This window comes from Babylonia areolata, chromosome 31, assembly GCF_041734735.1.
Source record: "Babylonia areolata isolate BAREFJ2019XMU chromosome 31, ASM4173473v1, whole genome shotgun sequence".
NCBI lineage: Eukaryota > Metazoa > Mollusca > Gastropoda > Neogastropoda > Buccinidae > Babylonia > Babylonia areolata.
Genome location: NC_134906.1, coordinates 9,270,425 through 9,290,861, shown reverse-complemented (window position 1 = coordinate 9,290,861; position 20,437 = coordinate 9,270,425). Strand labels below are relative to the sequence as shown.

General features: G+C 40.8%; 1 protein-coding gene and 3 non-coding genes across 8 annotated transcripts in view; all 4 read left to right on the top strand.

Moving 5' to 3' along the window:
- LOC143276133 (bromodomain-containing protein 2-like) overlaps positions 1–20,437 on the top strand; it is a 47,607-nt gene that overhangs the window by 18,550 nt on the left and 8,620 nt on the right. For 3 of the 5 annotated variants that reach the window (XM_076580540.1, XM_076580543.1, XM_076580544.1), the window contains exons 5-12: positions 181–447; positions 4,248–4,412; positions 6,312–6,545; positions 7,498–7,593; positions 13,380–13,481; positions 13,950–14,078; positions 14,507–14,710; positions 15,401–15,839. In XM_076580540.1, coding sequence (XP_076436655.1) covers positions 181–447; positions 4,248–4,412; positions 6,312–6,545; positions 7,498–7,593; positions 13,380–13,481; positions 13,950–14,078; positions 14,507–14,710; positions 15,401–15,839 — 1,636 coding nt within the window. The remainder of the gene's footprint in view (positions 1–180; positions 448–4,247; positions 4,413–6,311; positions 6,546–7,497; positions 7,594–13,379; positions 13,482–13,949; positions 14,079–14,506; positions 14,711–15,400; positions 15,840–20,437) is intronic. The other 2 variants (XM_076580541.1, XM_076580542.1) reach the window with 2 other exon arrangements.
- Positions 17,562–17,702, top strand: LOC143276340 (small nucleolar RNA SNORD10). The gene has a single exon (XR_013053564.1). It is a non-coding gene; the product is annotated as a small nucleolar RNA SNORD10 (small nucleolar RNA).
- LOC143276341 (small nucleolar RNA SNORD10) lies at positions 18,581–18,721 on the top strand. Its single transcript, XR_013053565.1, has one exon. It is a non-coding gene; the product is annotated as a small nucleolar RNA SNORD10 (small nucleolar RNA).
- On the top strand, positions 19,954–20,094 carry LOC143276339 (small nucleolar RNA SNORD10). The gene has a single exon (XR_013053563.1). It is a non-coding gene; the product is annotated as a small nucleolar RNA SNORD10 (small nucleolar RNA).

The window sequence follows — 20,437 nt, the reverse complement described above, 5'->3', positions numbered from 1 at the left end:
TGGGGTTCTAGTATTGAGAGGTATTTGGGGGTCTAGGCAGGTCTGCCGTGGAATGAAGATAACAGCAAACCATTTTGACTTAAAACTAGTGTATTAACTGACGAGTTGCACTTCAGACAAGTGTATTTCTATGACATGCAGGTGTATCTGTTGCTTATCACTTGGTTTGTCACTGCCCAGCAGGAGCTGGAAGTGACGAAGAGTGGGAAACAGAAAGGCATAAAGAAGGGGGCCAAAGGAGCAGCAGCTGCCCGGGCAGCCACAGCCTCCAAGTTCCGCCGCTCCACGTCTGTGGGTGGAGCTGGTCCTTCTGCCGGTCTGGGTGCTCCCCCTGCTCTGGAGTCCATGGCCAACAATGTGGAGAGTGCTGGTGACACCTCGCCACCCAGCCTTACTGCCCACCCCACTGGAAAGAGCGCCACCAACAGCACCTCTCAGACCTCCCAGGTAGGTGACTTCATTGTGATGAGTGTTGAAACATTTTTGTTCGGCAGCCCTTGTACTGTCGAGTCTGTGCATGTTACAGGAAGGGTTTTGATAATTCAGGAATTTAACAAGACACACATGCAGGCCATATATAGGAAATATATACAGGCCATACATGCTCATAGGCAGCTTAAAAAGCTGTTGTAATGAAACTACACAGATATGCACATTCACACACACACAAGCACACAACCATAAACACACATATAAGCATGCACTCGTTCACATGCTACCTCCACATATCGCAAGAGATACTGAAAATGAGCTGTAAACAGTTCGCAGATTAAGAGGAAAAGTGTCAGCAGTGATGATATTGCTTAATTAAGTAGGTAGGTTTTCAGAGCTGATTAAAAGGTTGAAACTGATGATGGTGGGTGTGAAGCCAATTGGAATTACAGGAGCTACAACAGAGAAAGGACTTGGGCTTGGGCTGTTTTTCTGACGGAAATCAGTTTTAGTGGGATGATTGGAAGAGCTGCCTTGGTAGAGAGTACACCAGCGAGTCAGAGAAACATTGGTCAGGAAAGTAGTGACAGAGTATTGACAGTGTGTTCTGTGTGCTGGGAAGCCATGTGTGCTTTTGGAAGCAAATGAAGAGTTTGAGGAGGAGGAGCTGGGTACTTTAATGCTTTGAGTATGTATTGGAGCAGAACTTGCATTTTTAGGAGTTAATGAAGGAACTGACTTGGACATCTTGTGAAGTTACTGAGGTGCCTGAGGAGTGGTAGCAGATCATGTAGATGGGACAGAATTTTCTGAACTGCTTCTTTTGACTTTGTTTTCTATGATATGGGAAGCCAGTGTTTCTTGCAGCTGGGGGAGAGAAAAGGGCAAAGATGTGTTGTGTCATAAGCAAATGTGCCATTTGTGATTTTATTCATGTGAAAGAGGTGTAGTGTAGAGTTTTAAAAAGAACAGGTCTGATTACAGATAGTGAGGAAATCTGCGGACTGCAACTGATACTGTTGTTTTGAAAGTAAAAGAAAAAAACAACAAAAAAGCACCTAAGATACTGCAATTTTCCCATCACATAAAACAGGAACAGAACACCACCACCCCTTCCAACATGCACACAGTCGCAAACCTTTCTCAGTCTCTCGTCCCTCCCTCTACGTATCATATTCTGTCTGACCACCACTCTTTCTTCCCTCCCTCCCTGTCTGTCTGTCTCTCTTTCTCAAGGCAGATTGCAGCTGGGCGTCTGAATCTGAAAACATGTGGTTTCATATTTGATACTTGTATGAAGGTATGATTGTGTCATCAGTATGGTTGCCTTTTTGCTATTTCATCTTATATAATAATAATAATAATAACGATGTACATTTGTATAGTGCCCTTTCTCACTAAGAGCTCAGGGTGCTTTACATGAAAGAAAAATATTACAAGTAACATAAAACATTCATGACCACTCATTCTCAAAAAAAACCCTCCCCCAACTCGCACTCTCCCTTTCTCACTCCACATACATCCAAAGTGAGCTGACGTGGGTGGTGTTGGAGAAAAGGAAGCCGAGAGTACTTATAGATAGGGTTTAAAAAGAAGAGTCTTTAGTGATGAGTAAAAAGCAGAAATAAAATCAGATGCATGGATATGATGAGGAAGGTTGTTCCAGATGTGAGGAGCAGCAAAGAAGAACGAACGTTCACGACATGTTCTTGTATTGACATGAGAAAGTTTCAAAAGGTAACAGTCAGCGGAAGAGCGGAGATTTCTTGTGGGAGTGTAAATACTGAAAAGGTCAGAAAGATAAGTAGGTCCTGTGGAGTGGAAAGCAGAACATCAGAGACACGCAACTTTGTATTTAATTCTCGCTTCAGTGGGGAGCCAATGTAGAGTGGGGGGGAAATGTGATCTGTACGTGGCAACATTTTGAAGTTTTTGAATTCGCTTAAGAATATTTCGCTTATGAGAAGAGAATTACAGTCAGTTCGTGACAGCACAAAAGCAGAAATAAGAGTTTTAGTAGTTTCAACAGAGAGGTACTGATGGATAGAGTTAATGCGACGAAGTTCACAATTGACTGTATCGGGTTTACTACCTGAGCATGCATGCAGAGAGGTCTGAGTCGAGAAGGACTCCAAAGTTCCTTGATGATTTAGAAAACTGAACTGTGGCATCACCAACCACAATAGAGGCAGGAAAAGAAGTAGATGTGGACATTCTTGCAGAGGAAATAATCATAGCTTCAGTTTTGTCATCATTCAACTTCAGTTTGTTGAATGTCATCCAGGATTTAACATTGTGGATTCTGCACCCCGACCTGTTCCTAAGGGGCTGGTGGCCAGCAGAAATAAACCTTGTTCTCAGTGTTTGCTCTTTGTCTTGTCTCTTTCTCTGTGTGTCTGTTTCTTCCTTCTCTACCTTCTGTTTCTTACTAGTAGGCTGGCCAGCTTGATGGGGTTTTTTTTTGTTTTTTTGTGTGTGTTTTTTTAAGCATTGACACTGGTTCTTCTTAGGCAAGGGCCAGAATGAAACACAAACTATGCTTATCTATAGACTCCTCCCACACTCTGTTTCTGAATATCTCAGTAATGTTTATTCAGTTAGATTGTTGAAATTGACATGTTTCATCCACAAAAAAAACTATGAACCATGAAAGTGTGAGAGTGTAGAGTGGTGGTCAACTTCAGTCTTCTAGTACTGGGTTGAGTTTTCATATTGCACTGTCTACTCTTGATCTCTGAGATACGCATACTCATCATTTCTGCTTTTATCCACTCCTCTTTTTTGCATCCATACTCTGTGCGTGAATCAGTTTCCTGTCATGATTATGTGTCATAGTCTCTGTCGCTATTAAATATTATGTTCCCATGATGTGTTGGGATATGGGACATACAAGATGAACAGAATGAGAATCACAACACCAAGAGGGTAGCAAAAAGGAACCTGAAACAAAAGTTGTCTTACATAAAATGCTTTTGAATTTTTAGTGGAAAAGCTGATATGTGGTGATTGTTGCCGAAGATAAATGGGTTGAAACCAGATGCAAAAAAAGATTGGGATTGATTTGGTCTACTTGATCCTCTGAAGAGTTGAGTGTACTTTGAATTTATTTTGGAAGCCAGGGACTATGTATATAGTTCAGTCCCATCCACACCACAAAAGTGTCTGGAGAGATGGTTGCTTGTATTAATGACCAACACTGCAGGTGTCTGTATTCAGGCCTGGTTGACATAGGGGTATAGTATGAAAGAATTTTAGAAAGCATATAGTACAGCTTTGTCACATAGTCTAAACGTGAATAAATCTCCACAACAATGTTGTTGTCATTTTTTACGATCAACTGATTTAAATGTAAGGAAAAAGTCTTCTGTAACCTTTCATATCCTGCTCTCATGATGACCTGTTTCGATGTCCCACCCACTTCCATGCTTTTGACGAATTCCTGTCTTTGGTAATGAAGATTCATGGGGAACTGTCATTGGAGAGATGGTAGTGGTCTTCACACCATGAGGAACACTCACTGTCTGGTTCTGCAAATAAGCCATTGTTATTTGTAGAGGGCTTAGTAGGTGTCCTGTTAATGTTGGATCAGAACGGGCACCTATGAAAGTCACCTAGCAGCAGTGCAGTGTCTCTGAAGAGTGACCTCACAGCAGTCAAACGTTGATAGCTGCCTATGGACTGTTGGCACCATGACATGGCAGACATGCCTGCAGGTGGCTGTATGGGGGGACTGGGGATGAGAGGCATGGGTGCAGTGCTACTGAAAGGTGCAGATGATGAGAGGGGAGGAAAAAATGTATCAATGTGTGTTCCAGACAAACTACTCTCCACCCTCCTCTCTCTCAGCTGGATCTGTGGGAGGTAATAGCTTTGCTGCAACCAACAACTTGTCCATGAATCCCTCTGTGGATCTGGAACATGTGGGGCCGGCAGTAGCTGAGCACACCTCACAGGTCTTGCCTCCCACACAGCCAACCAAGGTAGAGTGGCAGCTTGGCAGCTTCTGTTGTGTTTCTACTGTACATCCAAGGTTTAAAAGGGGTTACCTGTTTAGAAAAAATCCTGTTGACTTCTTTTAGAGCTGTAATGAACATCTGTAAACTTCCAGATACATATACACAGATATTAGGTAGCATCACCCATTAAAATCATGGACATTGTCTTGTGTATGTTCACTGACATACTGCAAACAAAAGAAAGATGCGTCCCATAGTTAACTCGTGTGTGTAAGCCAAGTGAGTCTGTGTAACAATCATGGTCTTGGTTGTAATGCTTAGACGTAGACAACAGCAAGTTGTTTTGGAATCTGATTTAGTAGGAGTGAATTAGTCATCACATTAATGAAGACAGTAGTCTGGATGAGATGAAAGCACACACACATACATGCTCTCACTCTCTCTGTTTATTGAAATCTGTGTCTATCACACACAAAAATTCACAGATGTGCTCAAGAACTGAAATGGACTCTTTGTAGTCTGCCACAAAGACACAAGAAGACCTGATGTCTCTATCCTTAGTCATTCCCTCCCAGCCCTCCTCCTCTCTTTCCACCCTCTACCTCTGTCTTCTGACCATGACTCACCTTCACACACATGCTTTGAAATTGGCACACAGTTCCTGTCCAAAAGTACTGTCACAATGACCTTGCCCATTGCTCTCATCAGTGTGATGGACATATCTGCTTTGTGGTTATTAGGCAGCAGGCTTACTTCTGTGACAAGGTATTGTCTATAGTCTGGCTTACCACTGATGAACTTAATCCCCCCCCCCACACCCCTCCCCCTCATGACCTTCACCATTACTTTGTAGTAACAGCTACACAGCTGTTGGTTCCTTTTGGAGTTGATGTATTGAATATGTTCCCCATGCCTCTACTGCTGTCACCTCTGCCTCTCACTGGATCTTAGTCTCAGTGTCTGTGTGTGTGTGTGCATTTGAATGCTCTCTCACTCTTTCTCTCTTTTCTCTCCTCCCATCTCTTACCCCCCCTATCCCACCTTCATTCTCTCTCACTATCCTTCTCTGCCACCCTCTCTTTCTCTCCTACCCCCCTCGTCTTTGTGTTTAATTCATGATTGAAACCTGGCATTGTCCAGAATGATGTGTGGCTCTGGCACTTGCAAGGATGGGGAAAGTGAGATAAAGGATAAATAATCAATACATATTTGCAATCAGTATCAAGTGAACACATTTTAATGAGAAAGACGAATGTACCCCACCAGAAGGATAACTAGTAGTATTATCATATGGCCTTTTGACTGTTTTTGTGAACAGATATTTTGAGCAATCGAACAATATTTTAGCATTTGCAGATTGCTGAAAATGATGATCTTCTATGCAGTCAAGGAAAATGACCATTTTGTCCATTGAAAACTTGTAAATAGGCCCATGGATTTTGTCATGCTACATGTGTGAACACTCGAGCAAAAATGCTCTGGTGTCAAATATCCTGGTTTGAAGAAAGAATGGTAGAAAGGATGTGGGGAGTTGAAGAGAATGAAAGATGATCTAAGATGTTAAAAGGTTGTACCGAAGGTTAGAACTGAGGACTGAAAGAACATTTAAGAATTTGTGGTTGTTGAAATAATTGCAGATATGCATGAAATGGAAAGCAGGCAATCAAGAGACAAAATGATACGGGGAATGTTCAAATCCACCAATAAGAAAAATAAAATGGATTCTATTGAACATTGCTGAATGATTTGAAGTTCTCAATAGAATGTTTGAAAAATTAAATGGAATACTATTGAACATTGTTGAATGATTTGAAGACATTTATAGAATGTGATTTGAGATCATGGTTAAAAATTATTTTAAATTAAAAAAAAAAAAAGACTTCATTTGCATAGTGTTCTGTTGCCGCCACTGTTTTATTTCAGCTGAGGAAGGGGGTAAAAAGGAAAGCAGACACCACCACTCCAAGTGCTTACAACAGTGACCTGCAGCCCATGGAATATGGGGATGCTTATGCCTCAGAGAAGACGGGCATGCATCCTGCACCAACTCGGCGGGAGAGTGTCCGACAGATAAAGAAACCAAAGCGTGACTTGCCAGAGGAAGCTGGAGCAGCAGTTTCCACGATGGTAAATAGCCATCTTTTGACACCTTCAGAGGTGAATTGATCTTATAGAAACTTGCATGTTTGCTGCATGTAGTCTACCACATGCTTTTTATCTCCAGTCTTCTTCACTTCTTCCCACACTTGATAGGCACTTGCTTGGGGGTTGGGGTGGGTGTGAGGTGGGGCTGCACATATGAACAGGGCTTTGTATAGTTGGCTGAAACATATTTGTTTAAATGTTTCTCCTTTGTCTTTTTCTTTTTTTGTCACTGTAATCTTTTTGAGAATGTTTTCACTCGCTTTGTTGAGATGGTTGAGGACTTGAGCTCCACAGCTGTTTCTTCCAACTGTGACCAGCAGTTACTTCTCTGTTACTGTCTTATTGTGCATGCTTGTTAGGTTTGTGTTTCCATAATCCTTCCAATGTTCAACCTTGATTATGGGATCTGTAATGTGCATATTTTATCTTATGCATGTATATATATATATATCAGTGAATAGGATTAAGGCACTGGCAGGACTGCATATATGTTGACCTGGATTATCAGATTTCCTTCTACATTTCTGGCAGCCATCAATAGTACTGATCGTCTTTTGGTATGGATGTCATGTGGCACCAGTGTGAGCCTTGATAGCTCAGAAAGGATGTAGTTTTGATTATTTCAATTACACAGTATTCTTTCTGTTGGGCTTTTGTAAAAAGTTGTAGATCATAGGAATAGTGGCTTTGTGAATGGAGCAGATATTCAGAAGGAAAAGGACTGCACATCAGAAAAGGGAAAAAATACCAAGTTCAGGTTTCTTTACCTGGATGAGCATTGCAGCAGTTGCATGGGGAATGAGTGTCATGTGTTTGTGGATTTGCTTTACAAATATCTATTCCTTTATAGCTGGCTTTTTGTTGACATTTGCTTTTCTTGTAGTTTGCTTAAAAGTCCAGTAATGATAGTTCCACAATGACATTTTGCTGAAGGATCACCTGGAGGTTGCTTTCTGTGTTGCAGGCACAGGGAAGCTGCAAGAAACAGAAAGGGAAACTATCCGAGCAGCTCAAGTACTGTGCACAGATCGTCAAAGAGCTGCACACGAAAAAGCACGGCGTGAGTATCTGTCCATGGTTTTCTGTGTGTGTACTGCGTTGGTGCAGATTATCCCACTCACCTCAGGTTGCCCAGCACTAATCATCCATGAAATCCCATGCCAGGGAAACAAACCCAATTTTTGATAGTAGGTACCCAATTCTAAAAAGTTCTCTGGCCCCACCTGTATCACCACCACCACTGAGTGAGGGTTTTGATTACTGGTATTTGCAAGCTACACAGTGATTATGGCTAACACTCATTGCGAACATGAGGCTTCATGACGTAGAACATTGCATGCACCAGGTGGATGGATAATGCCACAACCAGATTGACTACATCCTGGTACAGCATATCAATAGGGCATTAATAGAGCAAAGACCAGGACCTGGTGCACACATTGGAACTGATAATGATCTTATCATGAACTAAAGAGTCAACGCAGAAACACCAGATTGAAATTCAACCCAGACAGATTGAATGATCCATCCATCTGAATCCTTCAAAGCAACAATTGGCAGAAAGTGTACACTACTGCTAGCACTTGATGACGATGCTGAAGTGATGACCACCATCTCCAGTGCAATAATGACTGAGGCATCCAATGAAAAGCCTGGAAAACACTACCAGAAAACTCAGCCCTGGGTCACAGAGATTTTGGACATGGGGTGATCAAAGAGACTTGAAGAACACCAGGTACACAACAGAAACAGCAGAAATCAAAGAGGTCTGCAAAAAGATATGACAAGGCTTGAAGAGGATTGGATAAAAGAACAGTGCAATGGAATAGAAGACTGAACAAGAACAGCAGTAGAAAGGCATTCCAGATTGTAACATGTGACAAAGCAAAGGCAGTCCAGTCATTACAGTACAAGACAAAGGAAAACGCCTCACAGAAGAAAAAGACACTGAACAGATGGACAGAACATTGCAGAGAGCTTTACAACAATCAGGCAGATGGAGAACCCAGTCAGGCAGGCCTTTGTTTGGATGTGGTTAGTCATGATCAGTTTAGAATGGGAAAGTGAAAGATCCAAACACGTATTCACCCTCACGCCCCCATTAAAAAAAAAAAAAAAAAAAAAAGGTGGATATTGCTTCGAAGCAGACACAGGAGAAAAGTGAAATACTATGTAATGGCATCTATCAAAACATTCCTGAAAACTTCATAATGTGAAGTCTTTTTTAAATTTACTGATTACTCTCTGAAGTACCTCCTGGGCAAGGGCAGCCAGTCTCTGAAGGGACAGTGGGCTGATCCATAATCAAAGGAGGGCAAAGCAAATGCCAAGTATAATCCCAGCTCTCTAACCCTAGAGGTGACTGATTCATGGCTTGGTGACAATACTTTGTTCTATGATTTGAATTAAAGACATTTTTTAAAAGTCTGTTGAGATTGGAAATAATTCATGGATTAGTCGCCTTTGAGTCAAAGTTTCTCTTCAGTGGTCTCTGGAACTGTAACATTGTGAGTTGGCACGGTCAGAGAAAAGAGAAGGAAGTGGCTCATAAGTGTGGGTACTTTTGCACCTGCATTCCATGTAGATTGGTGAATCATTGTTGGCATTGTATGCATTCCTGTCCCCTTTCATCCACACACCTATTGACCTAAGCATTTTTTCCACAATCAAAAAAGATAAATAACCCAAGTTCTTTCTGTGATTGCCATCAAATACCTCCTGGGCAAGGGCAGCCAGTCTCTGAAGGGACAGTGGGCTGATCCATAATCAAAGGAGGACAAAGCAATCACCAAGTGTAATCCCAGCTCTCTGACCCTAGAGATGACTGATTCATGGCTTGGTGACAATACTATGTCCTATGATTTAAATAGCAAATATTTCCTGTCTGTTGAGATAAGAAATCGTTGCTGAATTTGCGGCCTTTCATCCAAGGTTTTGATTAAGTGGTTGTCTCTCTGGAACTGTAACATAGTGAGTTGGCAGAGTTGGGTTGGAGGAAGGAACTAAGTGGCTCAAAACAAAAAAGCAATCTCCCACTTCCCTAAACACACACACACACACACACACAAAGAAGAAAAACAAAACAAAAACAAAAAACAACAAAAATGTTTGGGTGCCTCTGCTCCTGCATTTCAAGGCAAAGAAATAAATAATATTCAAATTTTGTCATTTTAATGCATTCCTGTCCCCTTGCATCCATTACGCCTATTGACCTAAGCACTTTTACACAATCATTTCCTCAAATATTTCAAGAAATAACCCTGGTTCTTTCTGTGATTGCCATCAAATACCTCTTGGGCAAGGGCAGCCAGTCTGTGAAGGACAGTGGGCTGATCCATAATCAAAGGAGGGCAAAGCAAACACTAAGTGTAATCCCAGCTCTCTAACCCTAGAGGTGACTGATTCATGGCTTGGTGACAATACTATATCTTATGATTTAAATAGCAAACAATTCTCAAGTCCGTTGAGATTGGAAATAGTTTATGGATCAGCCGCATAGCCAAGGTTTCACTTCTGTGATTGTTACTCGGTAACTGTAACAGTGAGTTGGCAGAGTCAAAACCCTGGTTCTTTCCATGATTGCCATCAAATACCTCCTGGGCAAGGGCAGCCAGTCTCTGAAGGGACAGTGGGCTGATCCATAATCAAAGGAGGACAAAGCAATCACCAAGTGTAATCCCAGCTCTCTGACCCTAGAGATGACTGATTCATGGCTTGGTGACAATACTATGTCTTATGATTTAAATAGCGAATATTTCCTGTCTATTGAGATTGGAAATAGTTTCTGAATTAGCCGCTTAGCCAAGGTTTCAGTTCAGTGGTGGTCTCTCTGGAGCTGTTACAGGGAGTTGGCAGAGTCAAAACCCTGGTTCTTTCTGTGATTGCCATCAAGTACCTCCTGGGCAAGGGCAGCCAGTCTCTGAAGGGACAGTGGGCTGATCCATAATCAAAGATTGGAGTTTCTGGCAAAGGTTTCAGTTCAGTGGTGGTCTCTCTGGAGCTGTTACAGGGAGTTGGCAGAGTCAAAACCCTGGTTCTTTCTGTGATTGCCATCAAGTACCTCCTGGGCAAGGGCAGCCAGTCTCTGAAGGGACAGTGGGCTGATCCATAATCAAAGGAGGGCAAAGCAAACGCCAAGTGTAATCCCAGCTCTCTGACCTTAGAGATGACTGATTCATGGCTTGGTAACAGGCAGTAGTTAGTGGTGCATTTGAATTAAGCATTATTGATACCTTAATGTTGCAATGTTCATGTCATCTGCAACCTGAAAATTGGAAGTTTTGTGTTCATGGTTTTTTGTCTTGTGTCAAGAGGCGTTGCTAAAATTGACTGTGCATGATGAAGTTTCAGCATGATTGTCAAAGAGGTAGACACCTGTCCATGAGCACCTGCAGCTCTTGATGCAAAGAGAAAAAGTTTTTCATCATGGAAACTTCAGCTTTCATTGAATGTCTTTGAACCATAAACATGTCTGGTATATATGTACTTCCATTTGTAGGGGTGCAAGTCGTCCAGCATATGCCGGAAATCCGGCACAGAACATCTAAATTTGGGTTAGTTTCTGGCAAGGAGAAATCTTGTTTTGGTAGTTTCCAATTTGTGTTGCCTGGTTGCTCTCTCTGATTTCTCTGTCATGTTTATGTTCAGTGACATCATTTTGTATGTGACGAAATTCGAACTAAGAAGAAATGCCAGAGAAGTACTCAAATTCAGATTTGTCAAAACCAGTGTCATATATCGATGTCTTGAAAACTATGGGAGACGAACGCATCGCCTAGATCTCTGGCGATTTAGCGACGAAAAGTGCATTCACTAAACATATTTTATGACAGCATAATATTATTAATGTCTTTTTGATGAAAAATAACAAGAATACCTAGTCCCATACCTGACAGCCCCTACTTTCTCTTGGAAATTTATCACTCAAGGTTGCACTTGACATTGTGCTTCCACTTGCCTGGGGAAAAAAAACAACAGAAAAAATGCTCCCTCAGTGGCGCACATGTACACGTACACACACACCTGAAAAAAGAAAAACCGGTCGTTATGTGATCTTTTAATGGCAAAACCCTTTGAAAAGCCCAGGACGCCTTTCCTTAGGTTTTTGCAAATCTGGAGAGAGAAGAAGGTTGAGTTGGGGAGTATGAAATTTAGATGTGATAATGCCGACAATAGCTGTTGAGATGCTACTGCCATCTCAAGACGAAATTGTGGGCGTGTGTGTGTGGGGGGGGGGGGGGGGGGGTTACACGTGCGCACACAAAATCACAGTTACATGCTCGCAGGCGTGGGCGTGCTCACACTGACACACACAAACGGGCACGCGCACGCGATCACCATCTCTGCCTCAACCCTTGGCCTGGCTGCAAACATTGTCACTTTTTGCAACAATTACTTTGTAGCAATTGTGACAAAAACTTTGTAGCAATTGACTTTGTGTCTTTCTGAAATTTCGTAAGCAAGGATGCGGCAATACCCTTCATGGTTGCAGTTTTAGTGTACGTTATTTATATCTGGGAATTATAGCCGAAGTACCATAGATTGATTTGCATCTCTTGCATGAGACAATTACTTTTGTTCAAAGCATGGCTTGTCACATTAGTTCATAGGCCTGCCTAATCGATTCGTCCGTAGTTTCTGCGATTCAAGCCCTCTAGATGACGGCATTATGGCAGAGTAAAGAAAAACTAGCTGTTGTTGACTGCAAAACCTCTCTCTCTCTCACACACACAACACACACACACACACACACACACTCACACACACACAGAGTAAATGCCAAGAAGCGCCGCACATATTTGTCACAGAATTCATCACCGAAGATAAATGTTTGAAGCATTTGACGTCAGTACTTTATTTGGTGTATTGCTGTGATCATGTCAGTCAATTTGCTTTGAATAAAAGCGTAATTTTGTTTTACTCTTATGCATTATACTTTGTTTTCTCCATTATTAGATCTTTTGCTATGCTGGATACTGCAGTCATCACCATACTTCGTTTTCAGAGGGTCGATCCTGTGAGAATGTTCAGTATGGGTGCCAGATCTTGTTCTTTAGATTATGTTTTAGAGTTTATAGGTGAAAATCCCTCCCTTTTGTCTGTTTCTTGGTTTTCCCAAAATTCACCATTATTCTCCCCGAAATAAGTCTTTAGAAAATATAATAGCCCAGTAATCATGTTCAGGCTTCATGCTCTGTTTTGTTCAGCCCATGTAGTATTTTCAGGCTTGGATCTGGGCAGAAAACAAATTTCAGGCTTGGGTCTGGGCTGAAAAAAAATATTCAGGCTTGAGTAGGTCACTCTTCTTGCAGCCCTGCATTTGTCTTGTTCCATTCTTTCGTGTTTTTATTTTGAAATGTGACTGCAGGTAACACATATACATGCACTTTGAAATACTGTCAGCAGGCCAGTCACTCTTGAAGATTTGTGGAATTGTTTGTTTTTTTAATTCACAAAGCCAATTTTGCCTCAAACGTTTGAAGGGTGTGAGAACATTTGTAGACTCCCATATCTTTGTGTGCTAATTCTGAGTGGCAAAGGTTTATGCATTTTTGAATAGTTTTCTTGTGAATGTTTACCTCATGGGCAAGGGCAGCTGGTCTTTGGGACATTGGGCTGATCCATAATCAATGGAGGTAAGAGTAAATACCAAGTGTAATCCCGGCTCTCTGACTAGAGATGACTGATTCATGGCTTGGTGACATTTGATTTTCTGGAGATGGCTGTAAGTTTCCACGTAGTGTTGGTCGTTCTTGAAACCAGCTGAGGCAGTTGACAGGCTGAGTGAGAACAGGATAGAAAAAGAAGACACGACATTTTATCAGAAACTGCGTGTTCTGGTTTCAGTCAATTGCTTGGCCTTTCTTGAAGCCAGTAGACACCAAGCAGTTGGGGCTGGATGACTATTTCACCATCATCAAGAAGCCTATGGATTTGGGGACTGTCAAGGTAATTTTTGTTTTGTATGTTTGTTTTTTTTTGGGGGGGGGGGGTTGGGTTGTTTTTTTTAATAAACCCCAGGGACATGCTGATCTTTTTACCTATGATTTTTGTGTATGCATATTCTGTGCATTCTGTTTTGTTTTTCTTTTTTCTTTCCATAAAGCTCGAGAATGAAAAAAAAAAGAAAGTAAGTTTAAGTAACTTAAAGCAGGTGTGTGCATGATTGGTGAGAACATCAGATCAGGCATGTTTAGAGAAAGGTGACTGGCAAAGTCTTGAGTTGGAGGACACTGGGATTTGCAGTTACCATCAGAAATAACACACACACATCAAAACTGCACAGTTGGGTTATAATATTCATACATTATTTGAAAAGACACCCAGACATTCATTGTCTTCTCTTTGCCTCTTTCCCTCTGTATGCAAACACTTGCTTTCTGTTGTATTTCAACATTCTGACTTCTTTTATCTCAGACAAAGATGGAGAACCGTGAATACAGCACTCCTAAGGAGTTTGAAGCAGACATGAGGCTGATCTTTTCCAACTGTTATCGCTACAACTCGGCTGAATCGGATGTGGTCATGATGGCCAGAAAGCTGCAGGTCAGTTTTGTACTTTTTTGTTTTCTCTGTGAATTGCACTACTCATTTGTCACAACACATTTCTCTTTGTGGTTGCATTTGTGTGAGTTCTCAACATGCGTGTGTGTGTGTGTGTGAACTGTTATTGCAGACCACAGCTAATGAGATTTTGAAATGGAATAAAGCTTCACAAAATTTGAAACATTTTCATGTATCAGCACTATCACACCATATTTTAAGACACCTGAAATCCTGCTTTATATCTTAAAAAAAAGCAGAAGCTATTGGTTTTGTTTTTTTGCAGGCAATAGATTTTAACCTCCCGTTCATGGGGGGCACATGTTAGTAGCTTGTGCATTCACAGATGCTTCTTTTTATTTCCATTTTGAATCATAAACTGGCATCATCATTACTTGTAGCAGTGAGGAAACTGGTGAGTGTTTTTACAGGATGTCTTTGAGATGCGCTTCGCCAAGATGCCAGAGGAGCCTGCCCAACTTGATCCCACCCCACCTCCCAGTGTGTCTGGCACAATCAAGGCAGAGGATGCTGACCAGTCAGCATCGGATGAAGAGTCGGAGGATGATAATGAGAATGATGGAACACTCAGTGAGGAGGAGCGGGAAAAGAGAATTAAAGAATTACAGAACTTGGTAAGTTGGATGAGCATCTAGCAACAAATATAGAAGGGATTGTTCCCAGAGATGAAAAGAAATGTTCACAGTAATGGTGTTGATGCTATATTGGGGCGAGGTGTTCTTTTAATTCTGAACAGTTGTTGGCTCTCATCTGGATTTGTTTTCAGGCAAATATAGGTGAAAATGATGCTATGAAAGGGAAGAGGTTGTTATGGAACTTGAATGAAGTCTGACAGAAGTCAGATAACCCCAGTGGGTCCTTTGTGTCATTTCTAGGTCATCCACAAGGGAGGTGTAATGTGTTTACTACGGACGGCAGTGTTTCAGTTTCTTTGGGATTTCTCTTGGACATAGGTGGCAGTGCTGCAGTTTTAGGATCTAATTCTTGCATGTGCTCATGATCATTGAAAACAACATTCATATATAAAGATTGTACAATGAAGCTACAGGTATTTTACAGTTTGCTAAGCATGAGACCATCAGTTCAGATGGAAAAGGATTGCTTTTTTATTGTCAAGCAGGCATGAAAATTGCTGCTCACAGATAAGGTGATGGGTAGTCATGTGTGTTGGCAAGAGAGGCTTTGCCCCAGAGGACTCATGTTTAATACTGATTTGAATGATTATTTTTTTTTTTTATCAAAGATCCCCATTTTTCTGTTTATCAGTCAAAGAAATACAAATACTCTGCTCTTCTCTTTTGCAGTTGTCCGTCACTCAAGAGGAGTTGGTGGCGCTGACCAAGGAACACTTAGAAAAGATGAAAGAGAAACGGGAAAAGAAGACCAAGCAAAAGAAGCGCAAGAAGAAAGATAAGAAAGAGGTGGGTGAGGTGAAGAAAGAGACAATCGAGGCTTTGGCTGCCACACCAGTTCCACCAGCTGTCCCACATGGTGCAGCAGCCAGCGTTCCCACTGCTGGCCCTATTACTGAAACACCCAAGCCTAAGAAAAATAAAAAACAAAAATCACCTGGTTCAAAGCGATCTCGGGGACCTGGTAGAGCCTCCAAAAGGCGAACATCATCGGCATCCAACCAGCCTGCAGCTATTTTGCCACCATTCGACAGTGACGATGAGGACAGTGTTAAGCCGATGACGTATGATGAAAAGAGACAGCTGAGCCTGGACATCAACAAGCTGCCAGGTAAGAGCTCTGGCCCACCTGTGTGCTGGGCTGTGTCCTTCCTTGTGCAGCTTGTCTCTCTCTCAACATGCTGTGTCAGTGTAGTGCTGTGCTGTTGGCTCCCTCTGCACTGCCTGCCTGTGTTCCTAGCATGTGTGCGCAAGTGATGAGAATCGTGTGTCTAGGCTGTGGGCTGGGCAGCATGCTGTGCTTTGCTGCTGCCCAGTGGGGTCTCTTTTGTTGGGGCCAAAGATTTCGGGCATTGGATATTGCCATCTTCGTCCTACATCTTCAGGTTTCCTTGGAATATTATGTGTGTGGTTTGTGTGTGCAAGATGTTCGTTGTGGCAAGGTAAGTGTTGGCAATTAAGGTGACAAGTTCCCAAGAGAGTGGCACAGGGTAAGATGTCTGGGATTGGTGAGTTGATACGGAAAAAGGGTTGGGGTGGGGGATGGAATAATGCGCTTCTTAACATAGATATTAAACCTGAAAGCAGTACATTTGAAAGACCTTGCTCCCTTGATATGCACTGTCACTGTCACTCATTGACAATCTTTGTCACTGTGTTTGGCAAGCAGCTTCCTCTGCTGTGTGGAAATCCAAATATTCCCAGTTGTAAATTAATATATATATATATATATATATAATTATTATTATGACCAACTTTTGCATCAGTTTTCATAGGCCCTCTTCTGGATTGAATGATTGTGTTCTGAGTGTGTGTAAAGTGCACATGAGTGCATATTTTGGCTTTATAGCAGTCCAAATAACATGCTCATTTTTTCTTTAAGATATTGTTTATACATGTTAATATGAACTCATTCATGGTGTGTGTCTGTCAGTTATCTTTGTTGTATGCCAGTTACTTTGTTTTAATCTAGTTAAATCTCAAATGCAGAAAAGATAATATTCAAAATGAAAACAAAACGTCCACTGTTGGCAGCAGTGAAGTAGTAGGGATATATTTGTTTTTGTTTATGAAGGTGTGTATAGATTATAGACAATAGATTATGTAGGTCAAGCCTTGCTCAGAGATGACCAAATAATTCACTAACATTAGTAAAAAGCATGCAGCATCGAGTTGTACTAAGGCAGGCAGGCACTGTAATCTGCATGCTTTGGTGCTTCTTAGAATCTAAAAACATAAAACTGACCCCATAAATGGTAATTTACCCATATAGCAAATAAATTGAAATTAACCATTGAAATGGGAGGTGAAAAGCCTGGGGAGACAGAAAGGTCAAAGTAAGTGTTTTGCAGTTGTTCATCACAGTTAATGTAAAAAATAACATGCATGTTTTGTTTCTGTCATTGGTCTTAACATTTATGTATTATTGTACTATTTCTTTTTTAGAAGTAAAATAAACAGAATGCTGAGTGATGATTTTTAAAAGCCTGAAACATGTCTTCATCTGTGGACTGAATTTTGAGGGGGTGTGTGGGGTGGATAATATGGACAGTTTGTATTAAAAACAGAAAAGAAAATCCTGTAACATATAGCTCAGATTTTTGTGTATTGGAAAAGCAGTTGGTTAACATGCCACAGAATACCAATCTAGGCATCTTCACACAGCTGCATATTGGATTCTAATGAAAATGGATTCATTTATGTGCTTTTTTTATAATAAAAACAAGAAAATACCTTTATTACAGTAAATAAGCGAAAAATAATTCAATTCAGTTAAAAGTGGCGAGGTGAAATGCGACTCTTACCGTCTTTGGGACTGGCAGAGTGAAATGAAGTAAGATGATGACATCATGCGTGTCATTTGAGCTTCCAGTTGTTCACAGCTGAACAAGTCTGACACCAGTGTTCTGCTGGTGTTGGGCAGGGAGGCTGTGTTCGTTGGAGGAAAATGATTTATGCTTTGAAGTCTGATTACTAAAACTTAATTTGATTTGCCCCAGACTTTCAAGAAATGTTGTGAAGAAAGAAAGAAGAAAAATTACGTAGCCAGGAAGGGAAATGGAGAAAAAATGAAATGGTTTACATCTCTTTCAAATAAGAGCGGAACAGAACTGATCTACATATTTAATTTATCCAGGACTATACTCTTTATAATACAATCCACTTTCCAGAATTCCCAATTTTAAGAAAGTTCTCACCAATACATTTTCTTGATGTATAATCATTTCTTCAAAAGTTCTGTCTCCTTCAATTATTAAGCATGCAGATTATATAAGGTGTGATTTCTCTCAAACCATGGCAGGTTGTGCCCCAGGTTTGGGGAACTATGTATTGCATGTCTCAAAACTTCTGTAGTTCAAGTTGGAAGCCAGGGACTGCATACCTGAATTTGAGTTCTCCAGTGAAGAAATTTGCCAACAAAAAAGAAAAAGGGGGAAAAAAAAGGAAATGCTTACCTTCTTCACCACAATTCCTCTTGAACTCCTTGGTTTAACAGGAAAGGTTCTTAGATAGTAGCCATAGCTGGTGAAAATCACTGAAACAGACTGGAGATTATTTGAAATAACTTTTTTTTTTTTCCAGATGGATTTTCACTCTCTGAATTTACAAATGTCGGATTTCAACTCTTTTTCCAATTTTAGAATGGGTGGAAGGCACTGTTAGGGGAAACGACCCCCTTTTGCCAAACAAGAAATGCCCTTTAATCATGCAAGGCCTATGAACTGTTGCACAGTCTGGATTCTTTCTTTTTTTTTATATATTCATTTTATTTATGTTTTAGCTTTCCAGCCATAGAGTCAGTTTTTTCAGCCTAATGCTTCAGTCTTCTGAAGATTGGCAGAGTGAAATGAAGTAAGATGATGACATCATGCGTGTCATTTGAGCTTCCAGTTGTTCACAGCTGAACAAGTCTGACACCAGTGTTCTGCTGGTGTTGAGCAGGGAAGCTGTGTTCATTGGAGGAAAATGATTTATGCTTTGAAGTCTGATTGCTAGACATTCTCTGCATATGGATATTAGTACTCATTCTGTGCATTTATTTTGAAACAGACAAGTTATCTTTGATTTTCTGGAGGATGAGACAAAATTTATCTAGAAAATTGTAATCTGTGAACAGGTGGCAAGAAAGGATCAACAATGGTCAGATCAGTTTGAAAATACCAGTAAAGTAATATGACTGGGCATGTTTATGTACTATGGCCCAGACTGTTCTAGTTACAAACATTTGAGGTATTTTTTTTTATGTAAATAATTTTCAGTTGGAAATTTATATGTCCTCCACAATGTGCTTTACACAGGTGGGGTTTCTCTTGTGAGAGGGTGTTGTTCCCCAAGACTTTCTGTGCTGCTTTTTTAAAATTTTTTTTTTTTTTATTGTTTGGTAGGTTGAGACACTTTCTGCAGTTAGCAACCAGGAATCTGCAATGAGAGCCGAAAGAGAAGTGGGACACCTTTTCAAAGTTATCTCACTCTGGTATATAACTAAAATTGACCTCAAAATTGAGCATTTCCGTTATGCAGTACTTTTCTTCTTTCACTGCTTGGATTGAGCTCATTGAGATGAGTGAGATGGAGTTGTTAGCTGATAAAGTACTGGATTGGACGCTTCAGATTACTATACTTATTTCAATATTGAAAAAAGTACTATGCAGTTATTGTCCACACTTCTTTTGCTTGGATTTTATTAGACTTTAAACTAAAGTGTGCAAGAATTGACTGTGATAATTGAACACTGGATTACCTCTTGTTATGGTGCTGTCTAGTCTTGGGAGTTCCATTCTTGAAAAGCGGGTATCTGATGCACTTGATCTTACTAGCAGGATTTATTATATTTAAAAAAAAAAAAAAAAAAAGCTTGTGATAATTCACGTATCAGTTCATGAGTTTAGTCTGTAGGATCCTGTGAATCACTTTGTGATTTGTGCTAGTAGAAGTCTCTATGTTGTCCAAAGTCTCATTGTGATTTGTGCTATTAGAAGTCTACTTGTTGTCCAAAGACTAGAGAAAGAGGATTACAAGAAGCAGGAAATCTCTGTGGGAAGGTTGTATATATTGAATGGATGCTGAGAGTTGGGACAGCCAGTGCTGACAAAGTTCCCTCCCGCACATTCCTCACAAGCATGACCCCATCAGGAAAGTTAAAAAAAAAAAAAAAAAAAAAAAAAAAAAAAAAAAGCACTTAGTCATATGGAGCAAATTGAAATTCTAAGGAACGCCTACTTGAAGTAAGATGATGACATCATGCGTGTCATTTGAGCTTCCTTGTGTTCACAGCTGAACAAGCTTGGCACTAGCGTTCTGCTGGTGTTGGGTAGGGAGGCTGTGTTCACTGGAGGAAAATGATTTACGTTATATATTCTGATTACTTCTTAAGGGTTTTCCAAATTTTAGATGGTCACAAATTTCATTTTTCAAATAGCCCGCTGTCCCAGATTGTCCTAAGTGTGCATGGTTTTATTTTTTCAATCACATTTCAGTGTTAAAGCGTGCAGGCTGATCCATACACACAACACCACATCTGCTGTTTATAAAAACAAAACAAAACCCCCCCAAAACAACAGATGCCTGATCTTCCCATAAACCCAGTGCGCTGATCAGGCCTCTGGGCAATCACAGTGGCAGCAGCTTAGACAGGGTAGCATTCTTTTGGAACTGAAAATTTGAAAAGGTCACGAAATCAGTCAGCAAACCAAAGATGCTGGTCATGGT